This window comes from Anoplolepis gracilipes, unplaced genomic scaffold (assembly GCF_047496725.1).
Source record: "Anoplolepis gracilipes unplaced genomic scaffold, ASM4749672v1 Contig20, whole genome shotgun sequence".
Lineage (NCBI taxonomy): Eukaryota > Metazoa > Arthropoda > Insecta > Hymenoptera > Formicidae > Anoplolepis > Anoplolepis gracilipes.
The window spans coordinates 627,066-645,214 of NW_027328668.1; the positions used below are offsets into that span (position 1 = coordinate 627,066).

Below are 18,149 nucleotides of genomic sequence, written 5' to 3' on the forward strand. Positions count from 1 at the left end.
CTTTACTCGAAGTGACAGCCAAAGGGCGCATGCGCGCGCCTTGATAAGTCACCGTATGTCTTTTTTTTTTTTTTTTAACGCGAATGTCAGACTTGAGAATTCGGCTGATGAGCAGGCCAGGAGCAGAATTGTTGACGCACGTGCGTATGAGAACGTCCGTTTGTAACAAGTTAAGTCAACGAGATGAGTAAAAAGCGGAATCGAGAGCCAGATCCGAATTTCGATGTGAGCGAAGCCTCCACCGAGTCTTGCGAGGAAGCAGGCACTGGTAAAAAAATGCATTTTACATTCGTACACACAAATAGAACTCCTGGTTTTTATAGATCACCTTGTAACCTAACCTAACCCTAACCCCGATTTTATAGATCAATATTTCTAGATCCGAGGATTTTTAAGAAAAAAAATCTGGACCGATCAGCTGCGATCAGGAATGAATAATTCCAATATATTTCATGACTCGTGAATTTGACACTTTGCAAAGCACTTTTGAATTCCCTTAAAAATGTAAAATTAATATAACTAATTTGTGAGTTAAAGTAAAAATTTACTTCGATTTAGAAATAATTTAATTTCAAAATCGTAAATGTTATCTCCTATACCAAAATAACTTTCTCGTAATAACTGTACCAGAAAAATTTTATAGAATGACTATACACAAAAATTCATTGAAATAAAAATTTTAATTCTATAGGACATATCTTCACTTCAACTCGCAAATTAATTGTTAATTTTATATTTTAAAAAACTCCAAGAGTGCTTCACGCAAAGTAACATTCAAAAATTTCGAATTATATTTATTAATTTTTAAGATAATTAATTCGGGTTTAGTTCATTCCTTAATCATATTTCTCTCTTTAGTTTATTGAAGTCTTGTCTTTGTATTTTATACATCTCTTTGAATTATTAGAAAAGTGACTCGAGCAATTTAGAAAAATTCCAAGGATATTTATATATAAACACTATAAAATCATGAATTTAGAAATGTAAGGATGTCAAGAAATTTGAAATCCTATAAATGAATATATATTTTATGATAATGAAAGAAATATATATTAATTTTCAAAATTACAATCCAGAAATTAAAAATTTAAGAATTTTAGCACTTAAAAATTTAGCATTTAAAAATATAATAATATTTAATAAATTAAAACATTTTTCTCCTTTCTCTTTTTCTCTTTCTCTGTTAATAAAATACAGAAAATAACTTTGTAGTGAAATTTACATGGACATTTTACAATATTAATTTTGTTTCAGGTGCAAAATGTTTGCATATAGCAAAGGCTGTCAACCTGAACAAGGTGAAGAAGAATATAAAGAGAACTGGGATAACAAACGAATGTTCCATTTGTAGGAAAATAGAAGTGGACTCCAAAAAATCAGAAGAGACTGTAATTGATATACTTAATATTTGATTGGAACACATAAAAGATATTAAGAAGTCTAATTCCAAGTTATTTTAACTTTCAGTATACCTCTAAGCCATTGTGGATTTGCCTACAATGTGGAGAACAAAGTTGTGGCAAAGAGCACAAACAGCATGTCGTAGAGCATTATAAAAAGCCACATAGTGACTGCCATTATATAGCGACAGACATTCATCATTGGAATGTTTGGTGTTACCAGTGTAAAATTGAACTTCATCCTAATAACAGGTAAATATGTATGTACACACGTTGTGTGTACACATATATAAAGTATGAAATGACAGGAGAATAATTGATTAATAATTATTTAATATTATATAATAATTGATTAATAATTAATTTTGCGTTTATTAAATTTTTTGTTTTTGTCATTTTATGTACAAGAAGTATTAAAGCAAAGTTAAAAGACATATTTTACAAATTAAAATTAAAATTATGTTAGAATAAAATAATATAATTTTGAATAATATTACTATTGATATAAAGCATGTAATAAATTGGATAATAATAGTTAATTTTAAATTTAAAAAAGCTTTCTCAAATGATACATGGATCTCTTTTGGATATCCTACAATAACTTTAGGCTATACAGCCCAAAGTTATTGTAGGATATTCAAAGGTTATTCTAATAATGTTGAAGTTATAATTAATTTAAACTAAAGTTGAGAGAAGACTGTAATATTAAATATATAATAAATTTATTGAAAATATAGAAGAAAATGACTAAATAATTACTGAATTTATATTTCAATATAAATAATAAGTTTTATAATAAAATATAATTACATATAATTAAATACTATGAATTTTTAGGAAAATTTGTAAAGTTCGACTTTTGAAAACTAATGTTAAACTCAAAATATTTTGTTTTGAAATTTGCAGAAATTATTAAAATTTGTATTATTTCTAAATATTATTTAATTTAAGGTTATTATATTGAAATATTTAAGGAAAAAAGTCAATGAAATTTTTGACTAAATCTTATAAAATTGAAGTAAAATATGTATGAAAAATTTTGAATTATAATGAATTTGAAATATATATTATTTTAATCTATGCTAATATTTTCTAATATTTTCTATATTTTTCAATTTTTTGATACACTAAAATTTTCTTATATATACTACTTTTGTAATGTAATAGATAATAAAAATTTTATGTGTGTGTGTGTGTGTGTGTGTCTTCTTAATATAAAAAATATTTATTTTTACATTTTTATAGATATATATTATGTTTTTTCTATTTTTTTAGTAAAAAGCTGTTAGAAACTGTTGAGTTTATCAAGAAATGTGCCACTACACCATTAATATCACAACAATTAAAAACATCAGCAATCCAATGTCAAACAGAGATAATAACTGATGTGCAGGAGAAAGAAAAACATAAAATATTAAACAATCTTCCTAAAGTTGGGGTATGTAAATTGTATTATTTATTTTTTATTTCATTTTTTTCTAGATTGCTTTTTCTAGAAATAGATGCTTTTTTAAGGGAATTTTTATAATTTTTTTTTAAATGTATAAAAAATTAATAATGTATAATGTATGCGTACAAAAGAATATACATATAATAACATTGAATAATAATATTTAAATAGTACAATAAAACAAAACTCATACATAATGATATATAAGTAACAAGAGTGAGAAGAGAAAGAAAGAGAGAGAGAGAGAGAAAAAGTATATAATAATATTTATATGGAAACATTTTCTTAATGCATAGGGGTTAGCAAATCTAGGAAACACCTGCTTCTTCAATGCTGTGCTTCAGTGTCTAGCACAGACTCCTTATCTAATGAAGGTGCTGGACGATCTGCGTTTACCTGGGCAGAAATTTGTCTTGCCAGGTGGAAAGCATAAGCCTTTTGATGCAGAAGAGGAAGTAGAACTTGTATGTAATTAAGATTTTTAAAATTATTTATTTTATTTTTTTTTATCTCAAGGAAAAACAAGAAAATACATCAGTATTAATGTCAGATTTGCTCTATAAAATATTGTAGTTTATTTTTATTGTTTTTGTTTACTTTATGAGTAATCTTTTTTGTTTTATTTGACTTACAGCCACCGATTGAGGGAACCTTGGAGCGATGGGGCAGTTTTACATCAGTTCTCTGTGAAACTCTATCGAAAATGCAGAACACTAATGGCTATCAAACGTATACACCTCTGAATCTCCTTTGTAAGCTTAGGAAAAAAACTACGCAATGCGTTGACGGAGGACAGCACGACTCGCACGAATTACTCCGACATTTGCTGGAAATAGTTCGGAATGAGGATCTTCGAGTAAATTATATTATAATATATAAATATTATTAAAATATATAAATACTATATATAAATATTTTTTAATAATAATTAATATTAATAATGTTACTAGGATTGATTTTTTTTTACTTTTTAGAATAAATTTTAGAAAAAAATTTTATATTTAAAGTAATGTCAGATTATGATAGCTAATTTAATAAATATATCTATTCTGCTTTGTGAAAAAGTTAAGAAATCTCTCTTAAAAAGAAATTTTTAAATGGCCATAATTTTGTCGCAAATTGAGATCAATAATAAAGAATTGTAAAACTTGAAATTTCTACTTTATAATCTTTTAATTCTGATTTCAATTAGCTTTATTTTTTATAAAGTTACATAATGAAAAAAACGACACTCAGCAACTCAAATTTTTTTTTAATTATTAATAAATTAGTTAAGAATATTAAATGAAAAAAATATGGTGTAATTTTATTAAATGTATTTTGAAGAGGCTTTTTTAATGTTTATTATATAATAATTTATTCAATAATTACATGTGCTTAAAATAAGTCGATTTTATTGTAATAGGAAATAACTGTGAAAAAAGTGGTATAACAATCATTAAAAAAACAAATTAAAGATTCTACAAAAATAAAAATTTTATATATTACAAATTTAATTAAAATTTCCGTACACTCTGTAGAGATACCAGATCATAATTCTAAAGGAGGTAGGCTTGAGCGAGAAAACAAAACCAGACTGTGTAGAGAAGAGTCTAAAGTCTCGCATAAAATTCTATGGCAACCAAGCTAGCACACGACTACTGGGACCAGAAGCGGTATTTCGTGGCGTGTTGGTGTCCACTCTACAGTGTCTAGACTGTCATCATTCGTCGCAACGGACTGAGCCATTCCTAGACCTGAGCCTGCCCGTCACAGCAGACAAACCACAGCCTCCACTCTTGAAGTAAAGAAAAAGTTCCTTATTTTTTCCGTATACGATAATTAATTTTTTAAACTTACAAATTAGTATATTATAATTCTAATATAGAAGGAAGAACAGTGAAATTGAAACTTCCGATATAAACATTCAGCAACGCGATTATCAAGCTCTCGACACACCTTGGAAACAGTTAAAAAAAGAGAAGAAGGCAGCCAGGAAAAACCGAAAGAATAAAAGGCATGAGAATCATAACAATTATATGTTAAAAGATTCGAATAATCATACGGAAGAAAATAATGACAACATTCCGAAGTCAGGTATAATTTTCTTTAGCTCTGATTAACAATATGATTAGCCTAATTAGTCTCGAGACTGCTTATACGATACAAAAATCAATTTAAAAATTGCAATTCTGGTATAGTCCATAAAAGTTAGCTATTTAAAAATTTATGTTCTTTTTGTATAAAATTTTGTACAAAAAAAATTTTATCTCCAGAGGAGAGTGACGCTGACGTAGAGGACAACATCGAAGTGGATCAGTCTCATCCGGAAATCGGAGAGTCCGGATATAGTTCGGAGAAAGCGTCTGCCGTTACTAGTCCTATATCACTTACCGATCCTCACCATCATCATCCAAGCAACGACTTCAATAACGATAGCAACAATCTGACCAGTCTGGAAGACGGTAATCTGGGTAACAATGCGGACATAACGCAAATTAGACATCTGGTGAACATTAACGTGTTAAATAGTCCTAGTCCAACCGATGTATCGATGACAGACTTGACTCAAATCAAAATACTGTCAGAGAAAAGCGACAGGAATGTCGGCTCAGTCAGCTCCGAGAACGAAGCTACAGCGTTATCTACCTCCATGATTCCCAATTCCGATGTCACAAGCCCCGAAGCGCCCACTGCAAGTTTAAGCAGCTCCGTCGCTTCTAAGGAAAGCCCCACTAGTCCCGTTAATAATACTGAAAGGTTGTATATTCAGATGTTCTAATTTTACACACATATGTTATATACATATATACATATATTTTAATTTCTGAAAATTTATTTTTGTAAAATTTGACATTTAAAATTCTTAAATTTTAAATTTTGTTTTATTTTAACTTGAATTTTTAAAGTAAATTAACACATCAAATATGAATTTTTTGAATATTTATTTAAATATTTTAAAAAATTATTGAAATATATACAGAATGTCCCCGAATTGGCGGCTCAACTCTCGTGGGTAGATAGAGCGTGTTAAACTGAAGAGAAAAATCTAATATTATTTTACTAAATTCGCAATAATTAATGAGATATAAATTAATAAAGATGGGCCAAAACGTGCCAGGATAAGCGCGCGGCACGAAGAAACTTCCTACTTGTTATTTGATACTAGGCGCGCGGCGAGACAGTAGGCGGAGCGCTCTACAAAGGACGTACAAAGGGCGTACTGAAAGAGACACGTACAGTGCGTTCTGCATTTATGTCTTGCCGCGCGCCTAGTATCAAGTAACAACTGGAAGGTTTCTTCGCGCCGCGCGCTTATACTGGCACAGATTGGCCGATCTTTATTAATTTATATCTCATTAATTATTGCGAATTTAGCAAAATGATGTAAGATTTTTTTCTTTAGTTTAACACGCTCTATCTACCCACGATAGTTGATCCGCCAATTCGGGGACACCCTGTATATATATATATATATATATATAGTTTTTTAATTAAAAATTTATTTAAATATATTATACTTTTTAACATTCATTTTTGACAAAATTTAGGATTCTGCATTATGCATATATTTAAAAATTCGAGATTTCTAGAATAATTATCTGCATAAGCATGATATTGATAAGCATGATATTTTTTCAGACTGGATGGTGTCGAGACATGGATGGAAACTACTACTCTATCTAAGTGCAATAGAAAGAAATACAATAATGGAACGTCTAACGGTGATGACCTTGAAGAACTGGACATATTTGAATTTGGCGATATAATGACAGGGATGTCCAGATTGGGAATTTCTGAACATCAATCGTCTGGCAGGTACACAACTAAAGAAGGCGAATGTTCTGTGGAGTCATGTTTAAATCAATTTACTGCACTGGAACTGATGACGGGAAGCAACAAAGTCGTATGCGAGGCGTGCACAGCTCGTGAGAAAAAGGTAATAAAGGGAAAAATTTTTTAAAAATACTTTTCAAAATTTTTAAAGAATAATCAAAGGCTATAACCGGATAAGCATATTAAAAGTGCCCTCGACGAGTTTTCAAATAATATTTGACTTGTCATTTCCTCATTGTAAAAAAAAAAATTTCCTCAAAATTTCAGCTCCTTAACTTTATTATTTTCTGAGTTATCGAGAAAAAACGTCATTTTCAATTTTTATTTTTCTTTTCTGTAAATATTTGAGATGATTCCATATCGATTTTTTTCTGAATATTTATGAAACAAAGAACACAAAAAAAATATTTTTTCATTAATCTCGAATAAAAGCTCGATTTAAAAAAAAAGAATTAAGAAATTAAGAAATGGCTTTTTTATGTTTCTTTCGAGGTCCAATCACCAAACTTTTATAGAATACTCTTTTTATATGTCTCAATACTCTTAATTTTGTTCAATTTTTTCAAGTTTGTGCAACATGATGAAAAAAATCTTTTTTTAAATTATTTTTTGATAATAGGATAATAGGATATGAGGATAATAATGATAATAGTAATAATAATAATTGTAATAGTTATAATTATACTGCAGGATAGAAATATTTTTTATGTAAAAACAATTTACAAGTTTATTTAAAAGTTGTATTTATGAAAATTGTTTTTGCATAAAAAATATTTGCATTTTGTAGTGTAATTATAACTATTACAATTATTATAATTACTATTATAATTATTACAAGAAAAATAAATAATTTCCATTCTATTATAAAAAAATTTTTATTTTTTTTTTTTTACCACGTTGCACCAACTCTAAAAATTAAAAAAATTTGAGATATATAAAAAGAATATTCTCTAAAAATTTGACGATTGAACTACGAAAAGAACATGTTAAAAAGGCCATTTCTTAATTTTAGTCTTTTTTAAAAAATCGAGTTTTTATTCGGGCTAATGAAAAAATATTTTTATTGTGTCTTTCGTTGATAAAAGTTCAGAAAAAAATCGATATGGAATTATCTCAAATATTTACAGAAAAGAAAAATAAAAACTAAAAATGACGTTTTTCTCAATAACTTAGAAAATAATACACTTAGGGAGCTGAAATTTTGAGGAAAATTAATTTTTTTTACAATGAGGAAATGACAGGCCAAGTATTATTTGAAAACTCGTCGGAGGCACTTTTTGTATGCTTATCCGGCTATAGTCTTCTCGTCATGGGCAAGGGTCAATAATTTCACTCTAATTTTTCTTTTTTCTCTTTTTTTCAGACTCAAGAAAATTCGTCGAAAATGGTATGCACTTCGAGTACCAAGCAATATCTCATCTCTCAAGTACCTCCAGTATTGATATTGCATCTAAAGAGGTTTCAAACGCAGAGAGTTGGTTTTAGGAAAGTTCTCAAGCACGTGTCATTTCCAATGTTATTGAACTTAGCGCCTGTTTGCACGGATTATAAAAAACCTCGACTTTATGCTCTTTATGGGGTCGTCGAGCACAGTGGAACCGTTCATGGTGGTCACTACGTTGCTTATGTCAAGGTAGATCTTTTTTATCTCTCTCTCTCTCTCTCTCTCTCTCTCTCTCTCTCTCTCTCTCTCTCTCTCTCTCTCTCTCTCTCTCTCTCTCTCTCTCTCTCTCTCTCTCTCTCTCTCTCTCTCTCTCTCTCTCTCTCTCTCTCTCTCTCTCTCTCTCTCTCTCTCTCTCTCTCTCTCTCTCTCTCTCTCTCTCTCTCTCTCTCTCTCTCTCTCTCTCTCTCTCTCTCTCTCTCTCTCCCTCTCCCTCTCCCTCTCCCTCTCCCTCTCCCTCTCCCTCCCCCCCTCTCTCTCTCTCCCTCTCCCTCTCCCTCTCCCTCTCCCTCCCCCCCTCTCTCTCTCCCCCTCTCCCTCTCCTTCCCCTCTCTCTCTCTCTTCCCCCCCTCTCTCCCCCTCCCCCTCCCCTCTTTCCCCTCCCTCCCCCTCTCTCTCCCCTCCCTCCCCCTCTCTCTCCCCTCCCTCCCCCTCTCTCTCCCCTCCCTCCCCCATCTCTCTCCCCTCCCCATTTCCTCCCCTCCTCTCTCCCCTTCTTACATCTCCCATTTCCTCCCCTCCTCTCTCCCCTCCTAACCATCCCCATTTTCTCCCCCTCTCTTCCCTCCTCACACCCTCCCCATTTCCCTCCCCCTCTCTCCCCCTCCTCATCTATCCCCCCTCCTCTCCCCTATCCCCTCTCTCCCTCTCCCCCTATCTCCCCTCTCTCCCCTCTCTCTTTCGGCTATCAAAATTTAAAACTTTAAAATAGAAGAATGTTTTCAGATTTTACTTATATTAATATATAATAAATAATAAAACATGTGGTATTTAAAGTATAATAATTAATAGTAAAAAGACAACAATTTTAATGATATGTAAGATTTCTTTATTGAATTACATGGAATTATTAAGGATGTATTATTAATTTGAACAAGTTTTTTTTATTATATAGATAATATATATGTGTATATATATATATATATATATATATATATATATATATATATATACATATAATTATATATAAATTTCAGCTTTTCCAAAAAATAGGTACTATATATATAGTGTCTATTTTTTGGAAAAGCTGAAATTTGCAGAAAATTTAAAAAATCATGGAATTCTAATAGAACTTATTTATTAGAAACTAAAAAAATTGTGGACAAAAAAACATTGCCATTATTTCTTTATAATATTTTTTAAAATAAACATTAGTATTATATTTTTTTTCTTATAATTAATTATAGAATAGAAAATATAAGAATGAACATTTCAGAATAAAATTTTCAAACTATATTTAGCAAGATAATATTGAAAAAATATATATATATATTTTTAACAAATTATATATAATTATATATAATTTAGCAAAATAATAAGATTTTTTTGTTCAGTTTAACACGCTCTATCTACCGACGAGAGTTGATCCGCCAATTCGGGGATACCCTGTATATGTATATATATATATATATATATATATATATATACATATACAAGGTGTTTTATTTTAAGTGATGTCAATTATCTTGCGAATCGATGATTTTATTGAAAAATGTTTCAAACAAAAGTTGCATGGTTTGAAAGAGGACACATGATGGAAATGTGGACTTGACCTTGAGTGACCTTGTCAAAATCAGGTCAAGGTCATTAATGTTTTTTTAAATGAAAACCTCTATTTTTTATTACATATTCTTATAGCTTATCTCGAGAGCTTTCCGAAACACTATAATAAAGTTACGTTTCATTGAGTACTTTCCGAGTACTTTATAAAGCTTCAAAGTTGCAATATTTTGACATAAAATACAAGATATCTCGTAAAATATTTATTTTTCGATTATCTTACCCTAATACTTTTATGCACAGAATAATGAGACGAATCAATTGGTGTAATTAAAACACATAGTTATCTTCAAGAAAAAATCTGAATTTGCAACTAGCAGTTACACATTTTTACTTTAACATAATTATTTTATATATTTTATATATATATATATATACACATATAAAATATATAAAATATCTGAAAAATACGTAAATATAAAGAAAAACGTAAAATTACATAATTTAAGGCTATAAATACTTAATGCTAATAAAATTTGCAATGTGAATCAAAATGTAAGAGATGCAGTCTGGTAGGCTATTTTTCAAACTTCGGCTCTTATTTGTCTTTTTACTTCTTATATCTTCTCTTCTTTTTATTTTAGTCATTCTTTTATGTTAATTTATATTTCTTTCTTTAATATAATGAAAAACATTATTATTTTGATTAAAAATAAAATTATATTTGAAAATATACTTTTTTAAATTTTAATTATTTCTTTGTAGGAATTTTTGAAAATTTTTGCATTATTATATTATATTTTTTAAAATTTTATCATATTGGACAAGATTTCATACATTGCGTTTAGATTAGTATAATTAATTGCACATGAAATTTTTTACGTTTCCGTTTTCAAAGAAGAATTATACATATGTAATTTAAATAAAATCTAAGTAATTAAATAACAAATACAAAATAAATGATTGCTATAAAGATTAATAAAAAGTTAAGAAATATCTATATTACATTTAAGATAAGTTAAGAATAAGGACAAGAGGCTGAAGATGTTAAAACTATAATTTTAATTGTATAATTTACTGAAAAACTTTTAAAAGCTGTTATTAATTTTGAAATTATTTGAATTGTGAGCAGACAAGATTGCCATTACCACCAGATGATCATCGATGGAATTTCCTTCCCAAGGATAAGGATCCTAAAGCAGATGACAAATCAAATAGTACCAGTTCGGATTCGGAAGGAGAGGAAGCATCGGCGAAAGCCCCTGGTGTTGTAGAACCACCACCTGGAAGATGGTATTATGTATCAGATTCTCGGTAAGAATTTTACTGTATCAAAGAAACATGCCAAGCTTTGTCGCGTACATCAAATCTGAATTATAATGTGTAGCTTAAAAGAGTATTAATAGGCATTTTTTCCAAAAATAAGACTCAAAAATTATAGATTTTTGAAAACTCAAAATTCTGAAATCAATATAGTTTGTACAAAAAAAAGATTTCAGAATTAACATGAAAATATCCCATGACAACCATCACATCTTTGGGTATTGAATTTTACTGTTGAAATTTCGATCTCCTAATCCCTTTTTCCCTTTTCGTGCCTCCTCCGACTTTTCCATTCCTTTATCTTCTACAATGAATTTTTCTGAATTTTAATGAAATCACAATAAAAAAACGTCAATTGATATTTTTTTTCTTTTTTTTTTCTCATAATTTCAAAATGAAGTTAAAGGGGTCTTTTGAAGAAAAAAGTGATTTTGATTATATTTGTGAATCTCTTGGAAGAAGAAACTAATTGTAAGAAAAAAAATTTTGATTTCATTTATATACTTATAGATAATTTAAAGATCTTTAAAAAAAGTTAAAATTATTATCAAAATTATTATATCGATAGCAATATTAATATCAAAATTATATTACTTTTTTATATTTTAATATTAAAAAATGTAAATTTTTAACGGTAATGATAACCAATTTTTAAAATCAATAACGAGTTATTATAAAAAATCAATAACATATAACAATAACGATTACTTTTATAAAATACTATAAAATATTTTTCTAACTTTACTTATTTTAATTTTCTTCGGCATTAATTCTCAGCTTTTTATTACAGAGTATCGGAAGTAGATGAGAATACGGTGTTACAAAGTCAAGCATATCTCTTATTCTATGAAAGGATTCTCTGATTCAATAGAACGAAACAGAACAAATCTGAAAATCGAAGTAGTCAATCGCATTTCTGGCTTTCTAGCAAAAAGAAAACGAATTTTTAATGAAAATCTGAATTCTACAATTTTTTATATTATATTGCATGTTATTGGATACATAAGGTATGTAACTAATGCCTATAATTTTATTGAATGTATGTACATTACAAGAAAAAGAATTAGAAACTAATAGAAATATTGAAAACTAAGTTGTTTCTTAAGCCTAGAGATAAATGTATTAATTATCCACGAGAAGTGTTTTTTTACAAACTTTTATAGAAATTTTAATTAATTAATAGAAATTTAAAATTTAAGATTTTTTAATTCCCAAATTTATATATAGATTTTAATAACGCAAGTCGGAATTATTTTGCAACATTATTCTTTTTTTCTCTTTCTCTTAATATTGAATTAATCTACAGCATACGTAATGTTATACCGATTTCGATCTCTAGTTTTTATAAGAGCAATCTATAAAAATAATGAAATAAGAAAATAAATTTTTTTATATGTATAATATGTATAATAAATTTATTATATGTTATATGTAAACTGTACAAAATAATTCCGATTTATGATATATTATTTCTTCATACTTCTGAGTTATAAAATACATGAAATTTGAAATGTTTGAAACTTGCACTAGAATATTTCATAGGTAGATATATTATTACGTTTTACACATATATTGATTTTTATGGGAGTGATTTGAGAATGGAAAATTAAATATCTTGAGACAGTTCAATTTATTGGCTGTGAAAAAAGTTCGTGCTGCTTTGTAGGCAAAAATAAAATTTTTGTATCTTGAAATTGATTTAACATATTGATTATTTTGTTCAATGATTACTGGCAGGTGTTCATGATTCCGCGTAAAATTTTTAGGATTTACCAGCAAAATATTGGTTTAATATTTCTTGATATCTTCCAGAATTGATTTCTTTTCCATCTAAATTGTTTTGCAAGGCTCAGAACAAATGATAATTTGTATGTACAAATTCATATATCAATATATTTTGTTTTCTTACACTCAGATCGATGCCAAATAAAATCGTAAAATACACTCAATGTAAAATACAATCAATTTAAGTTTTTACTTTTGTAAAATGTCAAGTGTTACTTATCAAGTGGTACACAGAAATTATAACGGGTGATCATTTGAATTGTGTAGTGAATGGATATTATTTCATAACAAGTAGACCGAATAAAATAAATAAATAAACGCCATTTTGTAGAGGAGACTTGTTATTTTTATTACTAAGTGTGAAAAAATAATATGTATTTTAACACTTTTAATAAGTAATACACATTATAAAAAAAGGGCAAAATTTGCTTACGCAAATCAATATTTTCAAGATGTCTATCGAAATCAATAGAAAACTGCCATTTTACGAAAATTTTGAAATACAAATAAAAAAATTAAATAAAATTCTTATTCTAATCTAAAAAAATTTCTTATTAAAAAAAATTTTATTTAAAAAAATTTGGTAAATATTCACATAAGGTCACCCCTTTCAGAAGTCAATGACCTTGACATATGTTGTCAAGGTCACTGTCCTGAGTAACACTTAAAAGGTTTTAGCCGTCGCTCGTTGTTTACTAAAAAGTTATAAAAATTTTTTTAAATTGACGTTTTTTCCCAATTATTTTATCAAATACTGGAAATTAAAAAAAAATGTTTCAAATAAAAGTTGTAGGTCTCTTCAAAATACACATTTTATATCCTATCCATTTTTATTATACGAGTGATAGTTTTCGAGAAAAACAACGATAAAGACTCTAAACCTTATACAATATTAATTATAACATAATATATAATATAGTCCTACTGCATCCACGCATACACTTTCTTCACATATACTTTCTTACCCACACAACAAATGGGTTGGGTTAGGTTATTTTTTTTGGAAGTGGAGCTCCCCGCAAGGGCGCAGAACCCACTATGCCCGCGCATAGACTTTCTATGCGTGAAAAGTGTATGCGTGGATACAGTAGGTTCCGCCCCCCTGCGGGGGGCTCCACTTCTAAAAAAAATAACCTAACCCAACCCATTTGTTGTATGGGTAGGAAAGTGTATGCGCGGATACAGTGAGACTATATTATATATGATACTATAATTAATATTGTATGAGGTTTATAGTCTTTATCGTTGTTTTTCTCGAAAACTATCACTCGTATAATAAAAATGGATAGGATATAAAATGTGTATTTTGAAGAGACTTACAACTTTTATTTGAAACATTTTTTTAAATTTCCAGTATTTGATAAAATAATTGGGAAAAAACGTCAATTTTTAACAATTTTTATATGTAACTTTTTAGTAAACAATGTGACGGCTAAAACCTTTTAAGCGTTACTGAGGGTGATGACCTTGACAACATATGTCAAGGTCATTGACTTCTGAAAGGGGTGACTTTATGTAAATATTTACCAAAAATTTTATTAAAAAAAAAATTATTTACTTTTAACACAATTCAAATGATCACCTGTTATAAATTAAGTTGTGTTATATCTTTATTTTATTATCAACGCCATCTGTGAAAAAAACAACAGTGAACTTTTTCTACACTAAGAGATGAAAATAAATCAAAGGAATAATTGATATATTGTTGAGCGAAAAGAGACGAAGTTTTTTTCTGTACTTCGATAGCGTATTTCGATTATCGTTATATTCGACGAGAAATAATTATACAAAAATTTTTAGTAACAACTATGCATGCATTTTCTAGAAAAATATATACATTGCTTTGGGATTTTACTTCTCGCGAATTCTTTTTTAATGACAATTTTGGTCATTCACATAAAATAAATTTTAATGGAAATGCAGTAATAACAATTATAAGCGATCGAGAAAGAAGGCTTTTCCATAAACCAAATATCAGAAAAACAAATTTATATTTCAACATCACATTCTTTAGTTAATTTTACTTTAATAAAGAACACGATGGCTTAAAAAAGCTGAAAAAATGTAATATAATTATACATGTTATCCATAAAAAGGGAAAATAAGACTCTAATAGTATAATAATGTAATAAATATGTGCCTGGTTATGACTGGCTTGTTTCTTATACTTGTGGATATAATAAATATAAAAGCAGGTAATAAAAGCCAAACGCAGTAAACAAGGCACGATCAAATATATATTGAAAGAAATTCTTTAATTATCCAAATCATATATTTCCTTTTTTGAACTTTTCTCGTATGTCCCTCTGTATTTTTTATCACCTTTACTCCCATTTCATCATCTAACTATTTCTTTATTTTTCCTTGTTTCCTCTCTAAGTCCTCCCTCACATATATTTTTATAATCCTTTCCTTCCTGTTTTATTAGTTTCTATCCTCTCTATCTTTTATCTCCATTTCTTCTACTTTTAATACGTTTCTCATTTCTATTAATCCTTTTATAGTTTTTGCCAGTTGCCTTTATATATTATCTTCTGTCATTTCTCCCTATTCAATTTATGTCCCCGTAAATGGAATCTTATTCTTTGATTTTTCGAAGAACATGAATTCTAACGCATTCGAGAAACAATCCAGTGAAATATTTTATATCAATCTGGATAAAAAAATTTATCTCAGGTTATCAGCTTGCAATTGAACAAAAAAGATCACAGGCAACATATCTGTGAGGTATGTAGATTTAATGAAATAAAATATATATCTTTAAACAAAAGTAAAAAAATTATTGTGAATTTTACAGGTATTTGCACTACTTTAATTTGGACAGTTGGAAAAATGTGCAGTAAAAAAAAAAAATGTTCAGTTCGCATATCAATCCAGTAAGCAAGAAACGTAAAATCAATATATAAATAATTTTAAAATATTGATTTTGATGTGCATTTTCTTTACATAATATTGTATAAATGTTTTTAAAAGTTATTAATAATATAACATTTCCAAATATTTGAAAACTATTTGAGAAACATTATTCTAAATATTTTTTTGAATGTTATTTTCTTAATTTTATACTTAAATATTTGTATATAATGTTTTATAGTTGTCACAAAATATTACCTAATAATGTGAAACTATCGATTATTTATAAAAGTTTGACATAATTATTAAAAATATTTCTTTAATGTTACTGTAACACATTTATACAATATAATTATTATTTCTAACATTGTATATTTAATTCATTTATCTCATTACCTTCTAAGTTTTTATGTATTTATCAATTATTTTATATTATCATGTTTTTATTTAATCACATATTGAATCAATTATTTATTTATATTATTTATAACATTAAAAAATCTAAAAATTATTATAACTATAGAATGTTGGAAAAACGTTAGCGTATCATTTTTTGAAATGATTATTCAATATATCGAAATCTCTAGATGTGCCTCAAAGTTTATTTACTATGATATTGTACACAGCATTAAAACTATATATTTAAAAACATTATGTACGAAATATTTTAATAAAATTGTGTTAATGATTTCTTGCTGACTGGGATGTATCTTTGAAATGTATACCGACAGAATTGAAAGAGAAATTAAATTTTTCGTGATGAATGACATCTTAAAACAAATATATGTTACATAAAGTGCTCTATAGTTTCCAAAAAATATTTAGAGGTTCTATTTCCAGTCTGACGGTGTGCATTTCGAAAATACACTATATTATTAAATTATCGATATTTGGTATTTTTCAATAAATGTTTATTAACTGATAAAAATATCTCCAATTGTCTTGAGTCCATATATAAATAAAACTGCCAAATGTCATCTAGAAGATATTTTTACTTTCTCTGCTCCCTATATGTGTTTAAATATTATAATTTCTTTTAAAATAATTCTTTGTATGTCATTTACGATTCTTCTGATATGCAAATAATGATAATATTTCGAATGCTTAGATCAAATTATATTTAATAACAATAAAACTTTTGGACAGATATGCGTGCGTACATGTATAATATGTATATACTATAATAATATTTAGAATTTTTCAAGTCTCGTTGTCTCTTCTCAAAATAAACTACAGATGACACAGTGTGATAGATGAAATAAAAATTGACAACTCATATTATATGATTTTTTTGTTTTTACAAATCAAATAATGTTATGTGTATATATACTATTCAATAAGCAAAAGATTGTGACAACAGACTTTACTCAAGACTCAGTTTGCTAGCAAATTGGCATCAACTGTGTTAGAATTGCCTTCTGACAGATTAGTATTAAAATCCCACCAATCTGCCGATTTAATTGATAATAATTTCTGTACAAAATTTATAGTTTCTTTTGTTAACAACAATTTGTAGCAGGACTTGACAAAATCTGTTCAAATACTTGAGTTAATTATTATATATAATCACAGTATTACAATAAATTCGAACTTTCATATATTCTAGTACATCTTGATCAAACAAATTTTCACTTTTTCTCTCAGTCTTCGTTCTATTTCAATAACATATATACATAATAAAAATGTTATTTATATTTTATGTGTGCATGATCAAATAAGTAACATTGGAGGAGATTGTCCTAAGAATATAAAGATTTAAAATCGTTAAAAATACAGAGTAGGCAGATTTAACTCTCTGCATAAAGTTTATTTCCAATTGGGAAATAAGATGAGATGCGATGAGAAAGCAAGATTTCATGAGTGTGGTCAAAGAAACAAAAATTGGTCGGTTTAATGTGAGACGATAATCATTAATGCAAATTCGTTATAATTAAAACATCATCAAATATATAGATCTTCTATCTTATACTCTAAATAACATATATAACAATTAACGCATATGTTGTAATGCCCTACATTAACATGCTCTCGTAAAAACACAATCATTTCTCTTCTGTTATTATTGAATGATTATGAACAATATGAAATGGAAGGAAATTTTTTTCTATTGCCTGAGTTGTATTTTGAACTTTTATCTTTCGGGTTCTCTGCTCATAAAATACTAGCTCTTGGCTAGTAGAACGAAAACATACTAAAATTTAAATTCCACGAGTTCCAAAATTTCAGACGTAAAAATCCAAAAAATAAAATATATTCTCTGTAATCACTTGACCAGTTAAGGAAAAATATATGTTTAGATAGACTAAAAATAAGAATCATTTGAGAAGTTATTTTTTAAAGAAATTAATAATTAATTTGTTTT

At 27.8% G+C, this 18,149-nt stretch overlaps 1 protein-coding gene across 1 annotated transcript; it reads left to right on the forward strand.

Moving 5' to 3' along the window:
• Window positions 1-65: 65 nt before the first annotated feature.
• Window positions 66-15,172, forward strand: LOC140675667 (ubiquitin carboxyl-terminal hydrolase 16/45-like). The gene is made up of 13 exons (XM_072910277.1): window positions 66-268; window positions 1,255-1,388; window positions 1,468-1,652; window positions 2,676-2,838; window positions 3,147-3,314; window positions 3,485-3,706; window positions 4,371-4,633; window positions 4,718-4,926; window positions 5,106-5,589; window positions 6,472-6,769; window positions 8,030-8,299; window positions 10,959-11,140; window positions 11,940-15,172. The coding sequence occupies exons 1-13, from the start codon at window positions 184-186 to the stop codon at window positions 12,010-12,012; spliced, it is 2,736 nt and encodes a 911-aa protein (XP_072766378.1). The 5' UTR covers window positions 66-183; the 3' UTR covers window positions 12,013-15,172.
• Window positions 15,173-18,149: the final 2,977 nt, after the last annotated feature.